Source organism: Ursus americanus, chromosome 7 (genome assembly GCF_024610735.1).
Source record: "Ursus americanus isolate L20-20 chromosome 7, mUrsAme1.1.p, whole genome shotgun sequence".
Lineage (NCBI taxonomy): Eukaryota > Metazoa > Chordata > Mammalia > Carnivora > Ursidae > Ursus > Ursus americanus.
In genome coordinates, this window is record NC_142133.1 from 63,801,967 (window position 1) to 63,827,678 (window position 25,712).

General features: G+C 38.0%; 1 protein-coding gene and 3 non-coding genes across 4 annotated transcripts in view; all 4 read right to left on the reverse strand.

Annotated features, from left to right (window-relative positions):
• WDR43 (WD repeat domain 43) overlaps positions 1-25,712 on the reverse strand; it is a 46,186-nt gene that overhangs the window by 15,553 nt on the left and 4,921 nt on the right. Inside the window, exons 2-11 of the mRNA XM_045809153.2 lie at positions 23,154-23,291; positions 18,979-19,100; positions 14,600-14,720; positions 13,687-13,826; positions 8,022-8,124; positions 7,409-7,473; positions 5,282-5,453; positions 3,727-3,813; positions 2,706-2,837; positions 1,000-1,131 (exon numbers count right to left, since the gene is read on the reverse strand). Coding sequence (XP_045665109.1) covers positions 1,000-1,131; positions 2,706-2,837; positions 3,727-3,813; positions 5,282-5,453; positions 7,409-7,473; positions 8,022-8,124; positions 13,687-13,826; positions 14,600-14,720; positions 18,979-19,100; positions 23,154-23,291 — 1,212 coding nt within the window. The remainder of the gene's footprint in view (positions 1-999; positions 1,132-2,705; positions 2,838-3,726; positions 3,814-5,281; positions 5,454-7,408; positions 7,474-8,021; positions 8,125-13,686; positions 13,827-14,599; positions 14,721-18,978; positions 19,101-23,153; positions 23,292-25,712) is intronic.
• Positions 2,336-2,411, reverse strand: LOC123799974 (small nucleolar RNA SNORD53/SNORD92). Its single transcript, XR_006781778.1, has one exon. It is a non-coding gene; the product is annotated as a small nucleolar RNA SNORD53/SNORD92 (small nucleolar RNA).
• LOC123799973 (small nucleolar RNA SNORD53/SNORD92) lies at positions 3,171-3,250 on the reverse strand. The gene has a single exon (XR_006781777.1). It is a non-coding gene; the product is annotated as a small nucleolar RNA SNORD53/SNORD92 (small nucleolar RNA).
• Positions 14,139-14,223, reverse strand: LOC123799975 (small nucleolar RNA SNORD53/SNORD92). Its single transcript, XR_006781779.1, has one exon. It is a non-coding gene; the product is annotated as a small nucleolar RNA SNORD53/SNORD92 (small nucleolar RNA).

Here is a 25,712-nt window from a genome sequence, read left to right on the forward strand (position 1 = left end):
TTGTCCAATTTTTTCTATAGCTTATTTTCCACCTAGGTTTCCATACCACGTTAACTGAAAACCACCTTCCAAATTACATACACTCACAAACTATTTTATAAGTAATTTTAAAAGTAATTTTAGGATGTGCTGATTTCTCCTCTCATTTTGCAAAATCACCTTAGACACAAATGATATTCCCATTTAGATCAAAATATAAACCAGAAAGACACTATTCATAGGTTACCTGAATAAAGTAACCTATGAATAAAGTCACATCAATACTAAGTGGCACCATAATATCATTGAATCACTAAGAATAAATGCACTTAAGAAAACGTAAACTGCTTTAATCTAATCAGGCAGTACTTAAATCGGATTTTTACACTTAAATTTTTTCTACAGACCATTAATAAATTCTGAATTTAAGAGGACCTAATTAAATAATTTCATACAAGCAGTCACCAACTTACAAACACAAGAAATAATAAATGCCTCCCTTATACAAATTTCTAGTATTTTTACCTCTAAATACTTCACAACATAACCCCCAACCCTCTTGAATTTTTCCCCCAAACCTCCTACCCATTGCCAAGGTTCCACCTCACCGCCCCCTCTCACGGCCAGGGGGACATAAGTTTCTGGAATCCAGAGTAAAAACTCAGGAACGCATTTTCCTACAGAAAAAAATATAAATTGTGATCTAGAATGCTGAGTATTATAGTTCAGCTACACTATGTTTATAAAGGCTTTTGTGAACTAAAGCCTAAGACCTAATAACAATTCAGAACAATATTTCTATGAGAAAATGCATTCCAGGTTCAAAATAATTTAATACAATGCCTTTGTAGGTTGGTGACTGTCTGTATAGTGCCACCAAGTGATAAACGTTTGACTAGACTCACAAAATATTAAATTCAAAGCAGCTACATCACATGACTATCACTCTGAGTGTGCTATGTCAATCACTTTCTAAGAAAAACTGTGTTAATTCATTTTAAAAACTGACAGAATACTTACATTTAGCATTTCAAAATCATTACTTTCTAAACCCTGTGTGAGAAGAACTGGAAAGCTATTTGTCTGTGGAAGGTCATCCTTTTCTTTCTTTGTATCTATATCCAGTGCTCCCAGGCGCTCTTCAATGCTAATCTGCAGAACAGAAATGATCTATTAATGTTAAACCAGACAAGGCCTAAAGTAGCTTGGTCAAGGGGTGACTGGGTGGTTCCCAGACTGGTTGTTTTCCAATCCAAGTTTCCAGATCCTAGTGAAAAAAACAACTGCCCAAGAAATCATGATTTAAAAATGTAATTCATAAATATATAAGATTCAAAAAAGGCAAGCACCTGGCATCTAATTATTAAGCACAAGAAAAGATTATGGAAGAAGCTTTCCCTTCTAGAACTACCCCTTGTCATCAGCCTCAGATCTGTAAAACGGAAAGCATTATCAAAAGAAAAGTAAAAATAAAGACAGCTATGTTATCAAAACAATTTATAAAATGCCTTCCTATTTTTGTCTTTATTAGTTCCAAATGGTGACTTATTTTCTAGAAGATGTTCTACCACAACTAAGTTTCCTTCATAAATATCTAAAATTTAAGTGTAAATAAATACGATTCAATCTGCTACACAAACTTAATTGTAGGGGCGCCAGGGTGGTGCAGTCAGTTAAGCATCTGACGTTAATTTCAGCTCAGGTCGTGATCTCAGGGGTCATGAGACCGAGCCCAGCATCAGGCTCCGCACTCAGTACAGTCTGCTTAAGACTCTCTCTCCCTTTGCCTCTGTCCCCGACCCCCACCTCCTCATGCATGAGCTCTCTAATAAATAAAATCTTAAAAAAAAAACAAAAAAACCTGATCTCTTACTAAAACAAGACAACCACGTTCTGCCAGCCTCTTAGTAACTAAATCAAAACACAAATGTTCTACGACTACCAAAGCAAACAGATACACTTTGGCAAAGCCTCCTATTTGGGTTATCTTAACTTCTCAAAAACAAAAAAGGCAGGAGGAAATTTAAGAATTGGATTTAGGCCAAGCTAAAGAAAGATGGCACATTATTTTTAAATACAGACATCATGTTATTGAGAAATAATTTTTATGAATAGCTATTTAGCCCCAACCCCCCACCCAATAAAAACATTTAAAATCAGATAATCATGACAATCTTTCTCTAAAGATAAAAGTTAAAGTTCTAGATCATTTACGGTGACACACATGAAGAAGGACAGCAGAGACAAATACAGTAACCACAAGGAGGAAAGTCTAGGGAGTTGAGAAAAAAATGAAATTTATTAAGAGGTTATAATGACCACTTCTGAAGACCAACTCTCACTAAACTAGCCAGGATTGCTCAGACAGCCAAGAGAAAAGGCATCACTGATAGTCAGCAACATGCGAAACCCAGTGGAAATCATCACGGCAAGTCCTGGCTTAATCTATTCAATTATGTGATCCAGCTGACCACTAACAATGGCCAAACAGCAACCTCTGTAGTTATTGCCAAGTCTGTCTTCTCTGTTAACAGTGGCCAAGTAAATGTCTCACAAACTACAATCTGGAATCAGAACCTATGCTGCTGGGGATGAGAGAGAGGATATTAGCAGCAATCTCAGTACGTTCCTGCAGTTCCAAGTTTGGCTCTATCCAATCTATCTGTTAGAGTCTCACAAGTAATCTTGTATTTCAAACTCAAAAATTGTCAGAGTGATTGTATTACCTCATTTTCCCCCAATTTCCTCTTGCTCTCTACTTCCTCAGTTTGTGGAGGAGCAGGCTTGATAGCTGCATGATGACCAGGTACCCCTGGCACCAGAACTTTTGCTTCAGAATTCATCACCGGTGTTCTCACCTGTTGAACAGGAACAGTGGAGGTGTGACAAAGGAAATGATGCCTTAGTCCTGGCAAAACTGAGCCCCAACAAGAAAGCCAACAGCATCTAAAAGGTTTTTCTACTGGAAAATCTAATATAACTAACTTAATACGATATGAATTAAAGATAAATTTTAACTGAATGTTGGCAAGTAGGTTTTTAAATTATAATCTGAAAGCTCATAATTTTAAAGCTTTCAATACCACATAAGAGTAAAAACCAGGAACATTGACAGATTATAGATTACTTAAAAATGTTAGAGTGAAGTTGTATGTTTTACGACCACCTCCAGGAATCCAGCTTTGCCAGAAACGCTCAGACAGCCAAGAGAAAGGTGTCATCTCTGGAACTCAGCCAGAAGCGAAACCATATATGGATGTCATCATAGCACGTCTTGGCTTTCCTTTTCTCATTAAACTGCCAAACATACGATATCTACATGTAGATGCCATGTTATATTAAAAATAAAGCATGAAGATGATCATCGTATACAGTGTTCAATTCCAGACCCATAATTTTAGGCTTTACTCCACCCTTAAATACAGGATTCCTCTCAGTTATGCTCCTTTAAATACTAACATCAGTAAAATAATTAGATAAATGTGATATTTATTTAATGATCATACACGGGGGGAGGGACTAACTCCCAGGTTTTCACCTTCTAGTTGTCTATTCACTCATGCATTCAACGAATCAAGAGCACAGAAACAAAGTGGTTTTATAATCTCATTATCTGAAACCTAATCCCACAAATTTGTTCAAACAAGGTCATAAAGAGGATACTGAAGAGTCTAAACATAATATTATATTACAATTCAATTTACCCAAATCTCTTTTTTCTCAACTTCTAATATGAAATGCACTCACCTTTGTTATAGCCGTTTCTACTTTGGGGACCCAGCAGTTTGAAATATCTCTTACTAAACACATATGAGGTTCTTTGGAACTTAAAGCCTGGGAATATAAAGGGGAGGGGGTGTGACGGGGGGGAAGAGTGTCAAACAAAGCAACTGGGAGTAAGAATAACATGAAGAGCCAAATTCCTACTTATGCATTTTTATAAAAATACAAAAAAGTACAGAAAGCTTCCCCACAAAACTGAGCCACTAACACTGATCACCATTCAGACTGATGGCAGCAGAGAAAAGTGGGTCAACTATGAAGATATTAAACATAATGTGTACTTTCTTCAGTTACGAACTGCTCAACTTTTTCAAATGTACAGCTTTAAAAGATCAACAGGCTTTTTAAATGTAACAGATTTTAAAGAAAACATTCCAGTTTGTCACCCTTGTAAAGAATAGTCTAGGCTAAAAAAGAATGGTCCTACCCTAAAACTTCCTACTGCTATACTTCCCACAAGCAACGCAAAGACAGCACTGCTGATGAACAAAAATGCTCTAGGGTGGACCTCTACATCCTGCTGCCGTACTGAACAGGGGGGATAATCAGATGCAGCAAAGTACATGTTACCCATACCCTTAACGCTTTAAGGTTATATGTAATTCTCTATAAATATACAACAATCAATATCCGGAGGGACACAAAACAAGCAGGAAACAATGGTTTACGGGCAGAGGAGGGCTGGGGGGTCCACATATGGCAAAAAGACTTAGGTTTACAGCTTAACTCCTTTCTCTTTTTATTATATCCTGTGTTAAATATCCATGTGTTAAATTTTTAAAAAGCAAAGAGTTAAATAAATTCAACAAGAGCTTCAAGTTTTAATTAAATGTGAGTTTAAATTAAAATAAACTCAACAGGAGTTTGCTTGGGCATGTTATTCCTCTCATCATCTCCCAGAGGGCCTTACTGAATAAAAGCAGTATAAATGCAAGCTGAAGAAATCACCTATTGGACATGCTCATAACTCACCAAAAGTCTCCAAAGAAACTTCAGTAATCAAAAGTTAAGTGACTGCACCACCCATTACATTTCCACTGAGAAAATTCAATGAGTACTGTTACTAAGGGCTCCTTTATTAAGATTTAGCTTTTGGGTAACTGGGCAAAATTCACTCATACCTGTGCTGACCAGAATATCAGCCACTAGGGACGTGGGGCTACTGAGCACTTGAATGTGGCTATTCCAAACTGAGATGTGCTTGTAAGTGGAAATATACACCAAATATCAAAGACATAATACCAAATAAAGGAGAGAGGGGAATAAAATATCTCAAATAATTTTTCATATTGAATAAGGCTTAAAATATTTTGGATATGCTGGGTTAAGTAAAATTAAATACATAGCTCTCACAAACTGAAATAAAGCACCCAGTGAAAGGTCCTTCAGTTAAAGGAAAATACATGACTTCTTTTTAAGTGTTCCAATAAGCAGACCAATGAGTCATTTCGAAATTTTTTTTTTTTCCCATGGCCTTGTTGATGCTGTATTGCTCTACTCCAGAGTAGCAACTACGTACCACTCGCTCAATGATGGGCTGAAACCAATTGCCATATACAAGCAACAATGACATTTTGTCTGAGCAAAAACCAGCTGCTAGAATAGGGATGGGTTTTGGTGTTGATTTCTTGCCTTTCCCAGGCGTCGCTATCTGAATTGTGCAGTTTGAAGTCAAAGGCTTTTTGCAGTATCTAGAAGTGAAAAAAAATGACATCAGAAAATTCGAGGTATCATCTCATACGTATGCTTTGAAGTTGGCATTGAGTCAGGAAATGTGACCCTCCTGTGGCCTCCACACTATGACCAGAGTGACCAAGGCCCCACCGCACTAGTGTTGCTGTCAAGACTTCATCTAGCAAGACCTCACCATCAAAATCTGCCTGGAGACCCATGTGCCCTTCCATACCCCCATCGAGCCCCACAAGGGGCCCAAGCTCCCAAGGGCTCTCTCGCTGCCCTGAGCTTCAACCCCCGTTGACTCTCTACATCTGTTCCAATAAGCCCTATCCTCAATTGTTTACAACCCCCAAAAGCCTACTATGATCTCTGCAACACTGTTCCAGAAGCAAAGTTATCAGCAAAATGTAATCAACAGAATCCCATCCTCAGTTTCTTCTCTAAGGGCTTTCTTCACCTTCTTGCTCTACGCTGGCTCATCGGGGCAGAGCTCCCGAGTTGCAGCTGTTTTCTCTCCATACCCTTTGTGTCAGAAGCCTTGGACATGATTTAAGTGCGCTCCTTGTTCTTCACGAACATTTCAAGACAGGTAGTCTCTCCCTCTTTCACCTCTATATTCACCTCTATAACCTTGGCAAGTGTTGTCACCAGATACCAGCTACCTCCCTCTCCTGCCATCCAACAATTTCCGGGTCACTCCCTCTTATTTCTTAAAGATTCTAGTGGCTCCACTGTCATTCTGTCCAACACTTTCTTAAGTGATCTCCATATCCACTACACAGGCTGATGATCTTTCTGACACACTGTCCTCCCAGTTCCGTACCCTTCCCACCTCCAACAACCCTGGCCTTTAACCGTGTCTTAGCCACTCACACCACAGACATCTTATCATCAATAAGTGCACTGAACTATCCCTATCTTTCCAACTCACTCCCCTTAGTTATCCGGACTTCACAACCATCTCCATCCAGGACTTCTGGCCCCTGCTTTGGCCTTTGACCCCTCTGTGGTCTATTCTCAACACATCAGACAGAATGACTTAAAGCGTAATGCCTTAACACTTAGGTCAAACCTCATCAATCTTCTGCATAAAAGCAAAGGCTTACTATTGCCCAAGGAGAGGGGCCCAAATCCTCACTGCAGCCCACTACTTCTGGGCCCTCAAGTATATATTCCACATACACATATGACTATGTAAATAAAGGCCTCAAGTGTTACACACAAATGTTAACAGTAACCTCTAGGGAGTAGAACTCAATGCAGGGACAAGTAGGCTTCATAATCAACTGTCTATACATCCTAAATGTTTTAAAATAATGTTTTATGCTTTCATAACTACTTTATATTTAAATTAATTGCTACACTAGGATTGTAAAAGGAAGGATACCAACTGACAAAAAAGTGAAATCATTTTAAAATTTACATGACTGAGTCTTAGACCATGTTTATAGAGTATGGCAAAGACTGGCAAATTTCCTATGAAGAGCAGATAGTATTTTCAGTTTTGGGGGGCACATATGGTCATACTTGTATGACCCACAGATCATAATTTATTGACCCTTGGTCTATGACTAACTACTACACATCCCAACAGCAACACTCCCCTCTATTCACCAAAACACTTGCACTGCCATGCTTCACTGATCCATATATGTATTATCAAAGTTAGAAATTAAGGTTTTACCAAGTTCACAAGCAAAGTTTTCCAACTGATTTTTAAAATGTATTATTAGAACTGCCAACATTTACTAAGCATATATCGGAAAGCTACTTTACTAACCACAAATATGAAGAAATGGTCCATGACTCCAAAAAGTTGAGTTCTTACTGGGAATGTATGTAATCATACAGATAAGGAATTAGTAAAGCTTTCAAAATAATCTATCTGAAAAGGAATATAGCGCAAAGAATATTGGGAATAAAAGAGTAATAAATCAGGCAAAGAAAACAAACTTGAGAAATTTCTTACCCATTTAATATGTGTTCAAAAAGATGAACTTGACCATCTCTGCAAACAACAGCTAACTTGACAGGCTAAAAGAAAAATTTAACTGATTATTCTAATGGGTTAATACACTTCAGTCTACTCTACTGGATAAATGCTTTAATACACTTACCAAACTTCAACTATTCTCCCCCCGCCCCTTTAAATAACCAGAGAAAAAGTCAGAACAAGAAGGCTGTACAACTCCTGAATTTAAAAATCATTACTGTCATCAAAATAACAACTGGAGTTGTTGTTGTGAAGCTCAGAAATAAGTGTTTAGGAGAAGAAAACAGTCAAGGAGAACACAGCCTGCGAGTCAGAAGAGCAAAGTCACTAGTACCAACTGCAGAGACTGAAAACAGGGACGCGGCATAGTCGTCAGGATCACTGAAAATGCCTCCACGCCCTGACCCCTCCCCTCACAAGGGTGCACCACAGCGACTGAACACTCACTCCGGACAGTCTAAGATTTTTGTTATATTTTGTCCTCCCTCGTGTCCCCTTCTTACCCAAATCATTAAATCATCCAAACACTAATTTTAAAAATACAATTTGTGAAATCCAAAAACAAATTCTCAAAAACCAAGCCATTTACCTCTTCCTTATTTTCTGACAAAGTCAAATCAATATAGACAGGTTCATCTGTAACTGTAAAAGACATCACTGCATTCTTTTCTTTGTTTTCTGACCGGACCTGCCTAGATAATAAAACCAATGATTAGATAAAAAGAAATTAAAAAAAAAAAAAAGTTGAGCACATACGAGGAGCCACAGCATTAGATTCCCCATAGCTTTTGCATCTTGAAAGCTAAATAAGGGGACTACAGATAAAACTCAGGGACACATCTGTGTTACTGCCGTTTAGCGTGGTTGCAGGGTAAGAAAACACTAATGTATTTATGCAGATTTAAACAGTGAGTAGTACTCTCTATTGTTTTTCACTAACCTATCCTGCCTATCTTGATGCCAATACCGCACTGTATTGATTATTATAGCTTGACAAGTCAGGAAATCAAGCAATATGAGTCCTCTAACTTTTTTCTTTTTCAATGTTGTTTTGGTTCCTCTATGTCCTTTGCATTTCCATCTGAATTTCAAAATCAGACTATCAATTTCTACAAGAGTCTTCTAAGATTTTGACTGGGTTCACACTGAATCTATAGATGAACCTGAGGAGAATTTATATCACAGCACTACGAAGAAAACAGAGTCCGGAAATAGACCCACACATACATTTACCCAAATGATCATTATTTGTTGATTCCTTATTTGAGAATTTGCCTACCTGCTAAACTTCATTTGTAAACCCCCATATCAGTATTTGTGGAACTTCCATGGTCTTGAGCTCAGAGCAGTGAAATATAAGAGCTGCCAACAATGTTAAACAAGGCTATATGCTGACTTATTTCAGCTCTCATTCTAGATACTAATAAGTAGTATTATTAGAACACTAAAAAGATTCTTTCTAGAGCCACTTTTTTTGCTTTTATGCCACTTTGTTGATTTCACTGTTTAAAATGTGCTCTAAGTATAGTGCTGAAGTGCCATCTAGTATACCAAAGAGAAAAAAGCTGATACTCCCTATGGAAAAAAAATATTTGTGCTACGTAAACTCTGTTCTGACATGAATTAATCAACTATATAAATACAGTTTTATGTGTATGTGTATATAGTTATATACAGCTGATTATGTGTTCTGTATGTATGTATATATATAATGAAGTATTTTTAAACACAAACATATAAAACAAGGTTATATATTGATTAAATGACAAAGATGTGACCAACAAGGCTTGCAGAAACCTTGTATTTCCCAGAGGAATAATAATTCAGTATCACCCACTCAGTGCTCGTACAGATTTTATACACATTATGCAAATAACGAGAACTGACTGTATGTGTATACCTACATATATACGCAAAACCAGTTACTGGAATTCGTCTTTTCAACATATGGTACTAGGACCACTGGATATTCCCAATACAAAAACACACAATTCCATCCATTCCCTGGGAATGCAAACTTGTGCAGCCATACTGGAAAACAGCAGGCAAGTTCCTCAAAAAGGGATCCAGCAATCGATCTACCAAGTATTTACCCAAAGAATACAAAAATACTAATTCAAAGGGATAAACACACTCTGATGTTTCTACAATAACAAATCTCTACAGTAGCCAAATTACGGAAACAGCCCAAGTGTCCACCAATTGATGAATGGATAAAGATGTGAAACACACACACATACACGCATATACACATTATGAAGTATTACTCAGCCATAAAAAAGAATGAAATTTTGCCATTTGCAATGACATGGGTTGGAGCGAGGTGTGGAGCCTGCTTAAGATTCTCTCCCCCCCACCCCCTGCGCCACACCCCACCGCCCCTGCCACACGCTGCTGCTCTTTCTCAGGAAACAAAAAAGGAGTACACTTGGGATGAGCATCAGGTGCTATATGTGAGTGTTAAGTCACTATACTGTACACCAGAAACGAGTATTACACTGCATGTTAACTGGAATTCAAATAAAAACTTTAAAAAAAATGCCATGCATCCTTGCACCATATACAGAAATTACTCAAAGAGACCACAGAACCAAATGCAAGACTTAAAACTAAAACTTTCAGGAGAAAATCTCTGACACCTTGGATTAAGCAAAGATCTTTAAACATGACCTGGACTTCATCAAAATTAAAAAATTCTTCTCTTCAAAAAAACAAGGCACATACTAGGAGAAAATATCTGCAAAGCATATACCTGGATTAATACGTTTATATTCAGAATATACACAGAATTCTCAAAACTCAGAAAGAAAACAAACCCAATAAAAAATAGGGCAAAATATCTGAACAGACACTTCATCAAAAAACATACCCAGATAGCAAATAGGCACATAAAAGATTCTCAACATCAGTGGCCATTAGGGAATGCAAATTAAAACCACAATGGGGTACCACTACATACCTATTAAAATGGCTAAAATTAAATGATTATATTAAGTATTGGTGAGAATATGAATTCACACTCTTATAAACAGCATGTAAATGGTACATGCTTAGAATGTAAAATGGTACAATCACTTTGAAAAAACTTGACAATTTTTTTCCATAGGCTCTATGCCCAAAGAGGGGCTTGAACTCACAACCCTGAAATCAAGAGTCGCATGTTCTGACTGGGCCAGCCAGGCACCCAAATTTGGCAATTTCTTAAAAAGTTAAGTATACTATCATATGATCCCTCCATTGCACTCCTAGGTATTATTTACCCAAGAGAAATGAATCATATGTCCATACAAAGATTTATATACAAATGTCCATAATAACTTTATTTGTAATGTCCCAAACATGTCAACAAGCCTGGTAACTGGAGTGGCGATGAGGATTATAAAGGGATATGAAGAAACTCTTAGGAGCAATGCACCTGGTCACTGTCAATTGTGGTAATGATTTCAAGGATGTATACATATGTCAAAACCTTATCAAACTGTATACTTCGAATACGTGCCATTTATTCATAACACAAAGAAACAGAAGAACGGTAGACCCCAGGTCCTGGTGAGCAGGAGAAATGGAGAGAGGTTGTTGGTGAAACGGTACAAACTTTCAACTATAAGATGAATAAGGTCTGGAGATATAATGACGACACAGTGATTACAGTTAACAATACTGTATTATATACTTCAAGATTACTAAGAAAATAGATCTTATAACGTTCTTGCCACAAAAAAGAAACGGTAATTAGTGAGGTGATGGAGATAATAACTAACCATGGTAATCATTTTGCAATATGTATGTGTATAAAATCTTCACACTGTACACCTGATTCTCAATGTTATACGTCAAGTGTATCTCAATAAAGCTAGAAAAAAATAAAATTAGGATAATAGTTTTTTAAAAGAGGAAGAAAACATGCAGTTTATTATACATCAGTTACACCTCAATAAAGGTGTTTTAAAATTTTAAGGCACAAATAATAATAAAAAAATGACTAACAGTAACAAACATGATTTGTAAACACAATTCAAAATCAGTTTTTTATCAACTAGTGAGACTTAATCCATTCACCGGTAAACAATCTTTTAATATTTTTGTGTCTAGAAGAAAATTAAGAGTTTATTTGATCAATTCTAAGTATTTACATTTATAAATTCTTCATAAAACACTAATTCTAACTCGAAGCCATTTTTACTACACGTGTTCAAAATCACTGCCATCAGACTACTCTAGAAGAAACTGTTACCTTAGCTCCTCAGTAGGAGATAGTACTGTGCTTACAATAATAGCAAAGTCTTTTTTTGTTGAATTTTTCATTCAGCAGCAAGAAGCCTTTAAATGTTATTTCCTAACAGAAATGTGTCTTTCAAAGGTAATTATAAGGGAACCTTCGGCTTGTTCTACCTACCAAAACACAAAGTTTTCCATAAATGGCCCCGTGGGGCAGCCTTTTAATACGGGTTTTTAATTTTTCAAGTTTACTCCTCTGTAACTAGGAAGCCCTCAGGCATACACATACTATTTGAGGGATGTTGGGCCAACAGAAATCAACTTCTCTTTTATAGAAGAAATTTTGTAGCTGGAAACCCCTAGGTCTAAGGAGCCAAAGAGGTGAAGCATTTTTAAGATTCAAACACCTGTGGGCGCCTGGGTGGCTCAGTTGGTTAAACGTCTGCCTTCGGCTCAGGTCATGAACCCAGGGTCCAGGGACTGAGCCCCACAATGGGCTCCCTGCTTAGCAGGAAGTTTGCTACTCCCTCTCCCTCTGTGTCCGCCCCCACCCCCTTTGGGCACATGCATGCGTATGCTCCCCCCTGCCAATAAATGAAAAACAAAATTTAAAAGAAAAAAAAAAAGACTGAAACACCTGAATAATATCAGGAGGCTTTGGTGGTATATTTTAACTTTCTGGCTTTACTAATACATAGAACTAAAAGGAATTATCCCAAAAACCAAACACAGGACAGAAAACCAACACAGTGTGATTATCAGAGGCATAATTAGAACTATGGCTCAGCTGATAGTTTGAAGGTGAACAAAGGTTCACATTAGGCCTCATGAACGTGTCCCCACCCAACTACGTCAAGATTACATATTTGATGTGGCTCACTTTTATATGAATATTATTTGGTGTAAGTTCACAGTAACTTTATATGGTCAAGAACATGCTCAACTAATTGATTACTAGGATGAGAAACTACTTGTTTTTTAAATCTCCATTTATTCTGTCCATGAATAGCAGGTTTAAAAAAAAAAGCTTCACCATCAGATCTCATAAAATCCAAGAAAACTCTTATTTTCTTAAAATTAAAAACTTTCTGATGGCCATTTAATACCAAATTAATTTTTACTTTTAAAAATAGTGCCAGGTTTCACTCCTACGTGGAATATAAGGAATCGTGCAGAGGACAATAGGGGAAGGGAGGGAGAACTGGGAAGAAATCAGAGAGGGAGACAAACCATGAGAGACTCTTGACTCTGGGAAACAAATAGCGTTGTGGAAAGGGAGGTAGGCGGGGGATAGGGTAACTGGGTGATGGGCATTAAGGAGGGCACATGATATGATGAGCACTGGGTGTTATTATGCAACTAATGAATCACTGAACATTATATCAAAACTAATGAGTACTATACACCAGCTAATTGAAAATAAGTAAGTAGTGCCAGGGGCGCCGCCTGGCTGGCTCAGTCAATAGAGCATGTGACTCTTGATTCTGGGGTTGTAAGTTCAAGCCCCACATTGGTCGACTACTTAAAACCTTAAAAAAAATTAATAAATTTTTAAAAAACGGGAGTTCCAAGGAAACTTAGTAACATCAACTATTGCAAAAAAAAAAAAGGTGGGGGGGGAGGAGGAGTTAACTGGGGATTTGCAGACAAAGCCAAGGAATTAAATATCTTCAGTAAAACATCAGTAAATAGACATTACTGCACTAACCCAGAAGCCCTATCTATTTCAACAAAATCAGAGATATCCCAAAATTTTTTAAAAAGTTTATAATTTGCCCAGTCACAAAAATATTCAGACCACTCTACCTCTAAACAAGCAAAAAGGAGGTTCTATTGGTTCTATTATATAATGCTCTTAAATTTTTCTCATTAAAGATCTGTTTTTTAGGCAGGCTCAATTCTTCGTTACAAGTCAAGGTAAATCTTACACTAAATACAATGAAGTAAATCTCGCATTCATCATTTACATTAACCATACAAGTTGTGACACATTCTTTCAAGGCAATGCTACCTCCCAGATCCAAAAGACGACATACCAGACATTGAGTAACCGATCGTGTACTGCTCCAGACAAGAAATAAAGACCAGTGATTCCATCAAAGGGTTGGCTCTCATTAGGAGGTCTGATAGTAGTGAAGATGAGCGACGAAACTGGCGTTGCGTGGCCTGTGAAGTGCTAGAGAAAGTTAAATCTCATTTAGGAGAGGGCACAGAGCAGTAACAAAAATTAGAGTCCATGTGGACCATAAGCCATATATATGATCCATATCTGAAATCAGAACTCCAGACTAAAGGCAACAGCTGAATTTAATTCTAAGCAATCGAGGCTATTTGTGCTACATTCCTCTCACTTTTAAAAACTCCATCTGAAAATAATGAAAAATCACAACGTCCTTTTAACTCCCAGGGCCCTACCCACAATCAATCTTTCTTCCCTTTTTGCATTAAAGATCCACTTAATTCTACACATGTTTAAAGGGGTGCCTGGGTGCTCAGACACAGCCAAGGAATTGTAGGTCCTCATTTTACTCTCGGTGAGTCGAAACCACAATTTTAGGGCATCATCACAGCACCACAAGTACACCCTTGAGCACACTCAAAACGTAATACTATATCACCATAGTCAAATACTGTAAATGTACTAAATACTAGATGCAAGCTAGAAATCAAAACTACTATCATTCCGCAGCAGAAAAAAATTTTTAATTCAAATTCTACTTATATGTTCTATTCATTTTTCAAATGCATGTGAAATGAACACATCTAACCTATTTAGTATCAACAAACCAGGTCTGGAGGCTAACTTTTGTCTACTGATTCTACCATTTCATATGCCTGAAAATAACAGATCTGTATTCTTAAAACAATATGTTACGGCTCAGACTTTCTGCCCTTCTTCATACTTACTCTAGATGACCGTTAGGCTTACAACTAATCTGAGTCACTCACTCTGTAGATTTCTTTGGTCTCCAAAACCCACAGTTTGATTGTTCGACCAGCAGAAAGCAACATCTTTCCATCTGGGCTGATACACAGGGAACTGACACTGCTATTGTCGCCTTTCCATTTGCTGTATTGTGAAGAGAAACAAAAATGTCTCAATGAATAGGGAGAAAACTTTACTCAGAGCAAAAAGATAGCAAAAAGCAAATCAGGCATTAAAAATATCACTTAAGGTTCTATGCCACATTGCATTCCCTAAAAAAGCCTGTGTCAGGTGACTAACCTTGGACATAAGGTAAAACCTGCCCAATAAAACAGATTCCCAAGAGGTTCCAGAAAATGGAAGAGTAAGAGTTTCAAGAATGTAAAATGAATAGTTGTGTATCCTGTGATCTATCAGGTAGATTTTGTTAATGCCCAGGAAACTATCAGGCTGGATACCAGAATCACCACAAGTCCATTCTATTCCTTTGGAAAGGTCTTCCAAAGCAGTTACACACCAGAAATCATAATGGCAAAAATAACCTGATTTAAATAAATAAAACTTCCATACCACAAAATAAGTCATAAATTTAAAAGCAAAAGGCTAAGGGCACCTGGGTGGCTCTGCCGGTTAATGTGTCTGCCTTCGACTCAGGTCACGATCTCAGGGTCCTGGGATCCAGCCCCACAACAGGCTCCCTGCTCAGCGGGAAATATGTTTCTCCCTCTCCCCCACCTCGGGCTCTCTATCTCAAATAAATAAATAAAATCTTTAAAAATAAATAAGTAATTTAAAAACAAAAAATAAATGCAAAAGGCTAGAAAATACCAAAAATATATACTAAAAGGATTAATATTCAGAATAAACACTCTATATCCAAGAAATAGCTCAAGTTAAAAAAAAAAAAGATCCTGAGATAAAAATACACAAAAGATATAAACAGGCAATTCATACAAGAAATTCAAATTGTCAATAAACATGAAAACACTCAACCTCGCTGGTTGTCAAGGAGATGCAACAATAATGTAGGAGACCTTTTCAGCTCCTAACACTTCTGACAATTTCTCATCAATTCCCAGAGCTTCTACATTTTTTATTCCTTATTCCAAACCTATTCACTTAACATATAAAGACAGGATCACCACCTAACAAGCTTCCCTGAATCCACCTCCCCGCTCAGAACTAACACTACTGCCACAGATCTCTCCCCGTCCCCCATTAAGAGCTGTGCAACTCACAATGTAATAACCTCCATACCCCGGAGACTTATTAGACTTTGATTCCCAAACCCCACCCGGACCGACTAAATCTGTTCTGTCTACACAAGTAATTCACATGCACATCAGAGCTTGAAAAGCACTAGATTAAAATATTCCTCTCTAGGAAATATGACTGGTGCCAAAGTAATAACCCACACATACTGACATTTGAAGGCTTCCCCATCACTCTACAAATGAAGCCCAGCAATTGAGCCACCCACCCACGCAGGCCTTCCAATCAGCTTTTTAATGTTTTCTTTTAAAATAGTGACAGGCAGCCAAGGATCCTCAGTCATTTAAAAAATGCCTTTAACATAAAAGAGGCTAAAATCAAACAAAAATCAAAACACATCCTCAAGAGGGAGATGATGTAAGGAATAAAAGAAAAATACTTTAAATCCTGTAATTATTATCTTCAGAGTTAGAAAATATTATATCCATGAAAGAAACATGGTGCAACAAAAAGAAAATTAAGAGAACAAAAACAAAGCTCCAGAAGTTAAAAATATGGTTAGAGAAATTTAAAAATTCACTAGAAGATTTGGAAGATGAAATTGAGGCAATTTCCCCAGCAACAAAAGAAAAGGACAAAAGGGAAAATACAAGAGAATAAACATAAGGGATTAGTCCAGGAGATACAACATCTACTAACAATAGATTGCACTTAGAGAAAGGTCAAAGACAACAGAGGGACGAAATTGTCAAATACACACTAAAAGAAAATGAACACAAACTCCCAGGCTAAATGGTCCCTTGAGTGCCAATGTAATTCACTGACTAAATAAAAATGCACTGGATATTTTAGAACATAAGGATAATTAGTACTGAAAGCTAAAAACCAATGAACCAAAAACAAATAAATAAATAAACCAATAAACCAATGCTTCAAAATCCTGAGGGAGAATTATTTCCAACCTAAAATTATCTTCCAACTATAAGTCAACTGTGAGGATACAATAAAGGTGCTGGTAGACAAGCAAAATCTCAGTAAATTTACCATCCACATACTTTTCTTTGGAAGCTAGCGATTGGTGTGTTTCACAAAAAAGAGGAGAGCAACCAAATAAAGAGAAAAATGGGATCCAAGAAAGAGAGGCTCCGTCTGACAAGAGAATTTTCAGGACGATAATAAAAGAAAATCCCAGGATCATCACTGTTCAACAGATCCTGGAAGAAAGCTGAGAAGTCCTCCAAGAAGTAGATGAGACTAACATGAAAGTGAAAATGAGCTTATGACAGGTATATACAAAACTAAACAAATGAACAAGACAATTACACACCCCAAGAAAATCACAGTTTTATGCCAAGAAATAATATAAACCTGGTAGAGTACAAGGCTCATTTGTAATAATATTTAATGCAAACAATGAATAGCCCTTCATCAAAAACTGTGATCTACCAATATTGGGAGAATGGAGAAGGGAGAGGCTAGAGGCCAAGAGCTAACTCATCTCCCATAGTAGGAAGTCAACATATAGTACCTAAAATGGAACACAGAATCCATTAAGAGCAGCGTAAGAATGCCAAGAGTGAAGTTGGGAACACAATATCTTATGGGACTGTAGTGTGGATGAGAGGTCAGGCTCAGATCCAACCTATTTCTCACCTGCAGTGCCCACCTCACAGTGTTATAATTAAATCCAACACTGTAGAATGTGAACAGAGCCTTGAACATTAGTAGCCCTGATGTGAAGCACCTGATGTTACGAACTCTCATCCAGACAGCACTTTAAAAATACAGTTGCCCCACCCCAGACCTAGTGGGTGAGAATCTCCACCGGTGTTTGACAGTCATCAGTGGGGAAACTACTGAGCCAGGTAAATGGAGACAAACAATTTCCGAACCTCTAGGCAGATGACCTATTCGTCTGTACTTCCTGCCCCAAACCGTCCTTCAAATTCTAAGCCCCCATCACCACCCCATCTGCTGGGTCTTGCCTTTCATGTATCATTTCAAATTCAACTTGTCTGAAAACTCAAAACCATTTCCCTCTTCTGGCCATAATTCCTACGAACTGTACCGCTACTTACTTGCCTAGCAAGTTCACAAAGCTGAAAACCAAAGAGTTACATTTAACTTCTTTCTGTTACTTAATACCCTCTTCCATGCTACCCAAATGTTCTTAGTTGGTATCTTTTCCATTCTCATTTCCCACTCTTACCATCCCACACTTGGAACTACTACAACCACCTGGAATCTGGCTTCCCTGCCTTGTTTTGCTTTGTTTTTTAATGGCTTCTCTGCCTTTGAACCAGCAGTTCCTTTCCATTTACTCTACACAATGCTGGCAGATCACCTTTTCCTGAAGCATTATCTTGGTGACTTTATTCCCAAGACATGACCTTCAGTGGTGCTCTCCTGCTTACGACATAGAATCTAAAACTCCAAGAAAATAGTTTTAATATAGTTTTAATATAGTAGAAACACACTGTACCAGAATTCAAGACAGTATGATAAGAACTTCTTCCCTGCCACTTATTAGCTGTAAGACCATGAGCATCATCATCTTTCCTAGGGTCCTCAACTGCCTAAATTGAACTAATTCAACATTTACTGAACATCTACTATAAAGCCTATCATAGGATTAGGTGTTTGAACTAGGAGAGTTGTCTGAGATTTTTATCTATGACAGATAAAGCCAGACCCTTAAGATACTTTGGCCCATATCCTCTACCAGCCATTATTTCCTAGTATGTAAATCCTCTAAATCTTTCACTTCCCTCTCTCCTAGCCTTTGGTCTTGCCATCTCCTCACCTCCCTTCCCCCACCCTCGAAAGGATTCTCCCACCCTCTTCTATCCAAATCTTACCTCTCCCAGAAGGCCCAACTGAAATCCCTTCTCTTCCCCCAGGCCTTGCCAACACTACCCAATTCATCTGACCAGTAACTGCATGCTATCTTATGGTACCTCTTGTGCAATTATTTTACTCGTTTCATTATTTAACGTTTACGTATGCATGCCTGATTTGATTAAAGGTTCCTTGAAAAGTCTATAACCTCTTCAGTACCTACATTCCTCTGTGTCCAATATCAAATGTGACCTACAGCCAAAAACACAGTCCTGATTTGTCCAACTCTAATGTGTTTCCAACAATAACCAAGTTACCCCTCCAGTACCATGGAACCATCAACATTACTCACCACTTTACTTTGCATGTCTGTGTATTCCATTCCACAATATGTTTATCATCTGAACAACTATACAAACAGCCATTGTCTTGATGCCACTGTATGCAATTAACCTTGTTGTCATGTCCACCACTCTACAGATTTAAAAAAAAAAAAAGATTAAAAGAAAAAAAAAAACACACCTGATATAATTACACATCCTAGAATCATAACTAACAGTTAACAAAAAAAATAGGCTTTAACCTAACTAAAAATACCCTAACCTACACCTATTCGTTTCCAACATCGAAAATAAGATAAATCATCTATAAATTCATCAGTTAACCAATTAACTCAGTTAACTTTCCCTTCTCTGCTGGAAAAACATGCTTCCACATAAGTCAAAGGATGCTAGTTCTAAATGCCACTTGCTTTTGACAGGAATGCCAGCACTAAGACAAGACTTTTGTACTGTGGCAAAAGTTTGTGACACTCGAATGAATAAAGTCAAATCTTAGAGTTTAATGTCAATATTTAAGATAAAAGTCGTGTCTAGTCAAAACTATCCTTGAAAATGACCTAACTTTTTAAAAAACTACCAAAACTGGGGCACCTGGGTGGCTCAATTGGTTAAGCGTCTGCCTTCGGCTCAGGTCGTGATCTCAGTTTCCTGGGATGAAGCCCTGAATCAGGCTCCCTGCTGAGCAGGGAGTCTGCTTCTCCCTCTGCCTCTGCCCCTGCCCCTTCCCCATCCCCTGCTCATACTCGCTCTGTGTCTCTCTCAAATACATAAAACCTTTTTTAAAAAACTACCAAAATTATCTCTCAATAAAGAAACCGTTTCTTCAGGTAAAAACTAAGTATTTCCTTGTGTTATGGAAGATACCATATGAACGATACTTTAAACATATTCAACATAGCAAGATGCTCGCTCACTCAGCAGCAAACAGGAATGGAGACATAACCACGGAAGGGCAAGTTCAACTCTCCACCCACCTCACACACATTCCCAGAAAAACTCATTCAGCAGAATAAGGTCCTAAATCATCTACACTGTGAGCAATTGTGATTTTCACTCTTTCTACTTGAATTCACATTACAATTAAATGGATACATGAATCACCATCATGTACATATGTAAGCTAAGGATAAAACTCAAAATCACTACTTCTATTATATAGATTGCTCCAACCTCACAAGAAAAACACTTTTTTTTAAAGATTTTATTTGTCAGAGAGAGAGAGAGCGTACAAGCAGGGGAAGCGATAGGAAGAGGGAGAAGCAGGCTCCCCACTGAGCAAGGAGCCTAATAATGCAGGACTCAATCCCAGTACACTGTGATCATGACCTGATCATGACCTGAGCCGAAGGCAGACGCTTAATCGACTGAGCCCCCCCCACCCCGTGCATCCCAAGAATGGATGTCAGCTACTTCCTTTCCTAGTATGAGCTATCCACTCAAAGAACTAAGTCCTATATCATTGACACATACATAAGAACTGAATATATAAACATAAATTCTATAGAAAAAATTAGTAAAAAAATAAAATTTTCAAAGTTAGTAATTCAAGAGATTAAAGCAAAACAACGTAACATTTTCAGTCTGTCCACCTAGCACTTTGCTTATTAACATTATAATACCCATGCTGGTTAAGGTTACAGAAAAAATGACACTACAGTACATTGCTAGGAGCTAGTATAGCCATTTGAAAAACAATCTAGGGGCGCCTGAGTGGCACAGTGGTTAAGCGCCTGCCTTCGTCTCAGGGCATGATCCCGGCGTTATGGGATCGAGCCCCACATCAGGCTCCTCCACTATGAGCCTGCTTCTCCCTCTCCCACTCCCCCTGCTTGTGTTCCCTCTCTCGCTGGCTGTCTCTATCTCTGTCGAATAAATAAATAAAATCTTAAAAAAAAAAAAAAAAGAAAAACAATCTAGCAACTGTCCATTCATTCATTCACTTACTCATTCAACAAACATTTACACAATACCAATTACATGTAATACATCATTACATCTAAATCCCAAAAAAGCATGCAAGGTAAGTTACAGACTACCCATTTAAGAAATGAGAAGTTCAACTACTTACCCATGATCACATAACTAGAAGGATTCAACCTCAGGACAGACTAGTTTCAAAGCCTGATTCCTTTCTACTTCACCAATCATCCCAACACTCCTTACTCTGACATTCTTGGTTACTTTTTAATGCACTCACTCCCTGTTAAAGATTTATTTATAATCCCATGAAGTACCAAAATTATCTAAAAAGGAGTTCTAGGTTTCATTAGCATTATGTCCACAGCCACACAGACTGTAGGTACTTAGCACAAAAAACTGATCAAATCAAATGATGGGCTCCCAACTACAGAGGGGTAAAAGCCTACATGAGAACAACTTGACTTGGAGAGGAGGGAGGAAATAAGAGAAATTTCCTTCTTACTATCTATACCTCTAAATGCTTTGTTTTACAATTGTATTTTTATAATTTTTAACATGAAAGTAAGTAACATACTTTGAAATGCAGATTTAAAATCAGATAAAATTTTTCATCTATCAAATCAGCTGGGCTTCTGTTAATGTTACTGCTGTTTTAATGGGCATATCCAATGGTGGAAATAATGCTATTGGAATATGGATACTCTTTCCATTGCTAATATGTAAAATTAGGAAAACTCTTCCAGACACTATCTGTATATGATGCATAAAAAGCCTTAACATTAGGAAGCCTGGGTGGCTCAGTCAGGTAAGTGTCTGCCTTCAGCTTGGGTCATGATCTCAGGGTCCTGGGATCAAGTCCCGCATCTGGCTCCTTGCTCAGTGGGGAGGCTGCTTCTCCCTCTGCCTGCTGTTCCCCTGGCTTGTGTGCACTGTCTCTCTCTCTCTCAAATAAATAAAATCTTAAAAAAAAAAAAAAAAAAGCCTTAACATTAAAACCCTTTCACTCATTAATTACAGGTCAGTAAATCTGGGGATCCATGTAAACAGCAAACAGAATGTATAGCAACAAAAAATCGGAAGGCACCTTAATGGTCAAGGAATAGTTAAATCACCAAGGGACTATCCAATTATAGTGCCAATTTAGTGGAATTTCAAGCAGTCACTGAAATGTTAGTAACTAGTTCTTGACAAATATGAAAATTGCTCATGTTGTAATTTAATGGAAAGTATCAGGATACAAAATAGATGAGCAGAACTCAACTGTATTTCTTAAATATATGCATAAAGAAATACACAATCTATTAAACATCTCCAGGTGATAGACAGAAATACGGTATTTTTCCCTTTTCAATATTATGCAGTTTCAAATTATCTATGGAAAATGTTACTTAAAATAGAAAACATTGTTTGATTCATATATACAGAAAACATTCGTATATAAAGACAGAAGCTCAGTGAACACCAAACACATAATGTAATAGACAATATCTGAAACAAGTTATGCTAAGTTAAATCACTGCCCTGTAGTGCCAAACTCTCACTCTGCTCTGTGATGCCAGGGCTGGGACTCCACAGACCACATTCCTGCTTTGCCAGCTAGATGGACAGTAGGCTCCACCAATAAGGGGTGCCAGAGAGAGACAAGGCTGGAAGAGGAACAAGGGACTTGTTCTATCCTGTCTCCTAGTGTGCATCAACCCAGCATTTCTTCACCCCAGCAGAGCAATCCTTTTGGTAGTAGCTGAACCCAATATGCAATTGTTCCAACACCTGAGGAACTGGCCTCCTCTCCTCCTTCCAAGGACACCCGCAGTCAGTTAAGAGCTCTGTCCTCAGAGGTCTGGACCCCAAGCCCACGGGGCCACTCTTCCACAAGAGACAGGAGCAAAGAGAGCAACACCTGCTCCTCAAAGGTTTGAGTTTCAGCAGTAATCCCAACTGCCTCCTTTGTTCCCTAGCCCTAGAGGTGGTGAGCTCTTTCCTGCATCACAACTTGTGGTACCTAGAACTTTTTCTACCCTTTATTTTCAATCTAGTCAACAGTTCTTTGTATTCTAACCTACAACAAAAATTACATTACCTAATATAGCTATTAATATTACTGTTCACAATTTTAAATGTGGGGGCAGAAAAATGCCCCCATAATACAGATCCTATAGCATTTTTCTGTTTTGTTTTTAATAAATCCCTAATAATCAGATTACCCATTTCTTTTATACACAATATACATACACACACACACACACACACATATATCTATACTTACTATCAATTTACTGTGTAATTCTCCTTTTACTGTACTGTATAATAAAATACTACCAACTGCTGTACCAAGAGCCAACAAGTCAATCTGGTTACTCGTTCCTATAGCTTCTGATTTTCTTTTTTTCCTCTGGGGACTTTCCTGGAGGGAAAAAGAAAAGGTTCATTTTGTATTTCAAACACAAGACATCATTAATGCATAAATGCCAATGCCCACTAACCCACAAATGAAATGTGACTGCTACCAAAAGACACTTATTAAAGATAGGGGGTGGGGGACACTCCAATGGAAAGAAGAGCTTATAATTCTCTGTCCCTGTCCCTTACCTCTCAGGAAGGAAGGGGACAAAGAGGACATGCTCCTGGTATTCTCTTAAAAGGTCCAAGCAGCCTCACTGCTGCTTCCGCTTCTCAGATATGAACCACTCATGACAGGTCCAAGTGAAACCTCCACTCCCAAGCAGAGACTACAGATCCATAGAGAAGCTACCAACACCTCCCGTTTTTCCCTCCTCATCTTTCCTTGTGTTCTAGCTTCATTCTCAGGAAAGCGGACTCAAATGCTGTCATGAACACACATCTATTTCAGTCTCAGTCAAAAAATAGTTGTGTAGTAGAGCACACTAGAAGTTGTTCTAGTGTGTGAGAATTAAGGGTTAGTCTGAAAGTTCCATGTGGTCTTGGTGATCCTAATGACTTAAGCCGCACAAGTTCCAACCGAGTATCAAATGCCACAGGACTGCTTTGATCTACTTCCTGTCTGTTCAAAGACAATCAACGATCACAACTTCAGGATATTACATCAAAGTTTACAATGTTGAAAATGTATAATTTCAGAACTTCTCTTCCATATTATGTTTTTTAAATTAAAACTTGCCAGTCTGTGCTTTAGCATAAAGTTCTGAGATATCCATTCTTTTAACATAAAACAGCCCACTACCACAGGAAAAAGAACATTTTCTCAATAGTGCAAGATCTTTGCTCCACAGCACAAACCAGCAGCCCAGTATACATAAAAATTTGCCCAGTCCAAAAACCACCAATGAAAACTATGATGTTACAGGTGTATAAAAAGTATCAGGGAGTAGGGACACCTGGGTGGCTTAGTCAGTTAAACATCTGCCTTCGGCTCAGGTCATGATCCCAGGGGTCCTGGGATGGAGCCCCACATGAGGCTCCCTGCTCAGCAGGGAGTCTGCTTCTCCTTCTGCCTGCCGCTCCCCCTGCTTGTGCTCTCTGTCTTCCTCTCTGACAAATAAATAAAATCTTTAAAAAAAAAAACCTACTAAAAAAAAAAGAATATCAAGGAGTAGATTTAGAAAGCATTTTCCATTTTGTTTTCTTTTAGTTAACCTTATGGAGATGTTACATTTGAAGAATTTTATTCACTTGACAAACTTAGGTTAACAAAAAGTAAAAAGATTCAACAAAAAATAGTAACTTTTTACTTAGAGAAAAAAATACACATTTTGTAAGTCCTAAGAAATGTACCTACATTAATAAACCCCAAAGAGAAGTTACGATTAAAAGCCAAAGTATAAAAAAATCTGATGGTCTTATCAGTAACATTTCATTTGCTTGAAACATTGAAACCTTAGTACAAACAATGTCCTAGGCCCCACCTTCAGTGCAATGAATGTCTAAAGCCACCTCTGAATGATCCCACAAGGCAGATGTGGTTTCTCCACAAGGTTATGAACACAAACACCTATTTCAGGCAAGGGCAGTGGAGGAGAGTATACCAACCTCCTATTATACCTCATCAGAAAACTTCTCTGAAAGATTCTAGAAATTATTTCTCCAACTCTTGGTTTTCCCAAATCAAGTTAGTATCACCTCACACTGAGGTTTCTAATGTATGAAACACAGGCGGGTCCAAACATGTGTATGTTTTTCTGCAGATATGAATTTGCATTAAAAAGCACAAAAAGGTGTGCTTGGCTGGCTCAGTCAGAAAAGCACGCAACTCTTTGATCTTGGGTTATGAATTCAAGCCCCACACTGGGTGCAGAGATTTTTTTTTTTTTAAAGATTTTATTTATTTATTTGACAGAGAGAAAGACAGCCAGCGAGAGAGGGAACACAAGCAGGGGGAGTGGGAGAGGAAGAAGCAGGCTACCAGTGGAGGAGCCTGACGTGGGGCTCAATCCCAGAACGTCGGGATCATGCCCTGAGCCGAAGGCAGACGCTTAATGACTGAGCCACCCAGGCGCCCCTGCGTGTAGGGATTTCTTAACAAAACTTTTAAAAAATTAAAAAATAGAAAGCACCAAGAAATTTTAGATATTAATCATTAACACATTCAAACCCCAATTTCCCTATCAACAAAATCAACAAAATCTGTGTATTTCGGGAAAAGCAAGCAGAGGCAGGTGAAGGAGCATCCACAGAACCTCTGCCCATTTTTGAGGATCAGTGGTCTAAGCCTAAATAATAACACAATTAATGCATCTCAAAGAACTCCTGACTTATGCATATTTTCTCAGAGCTGGACGCTTTTTTTAAAAATCACTTCCCAGTTAGCAGGATGAGCATGTCTGAACAGGTCAACCAGATAAGTTTT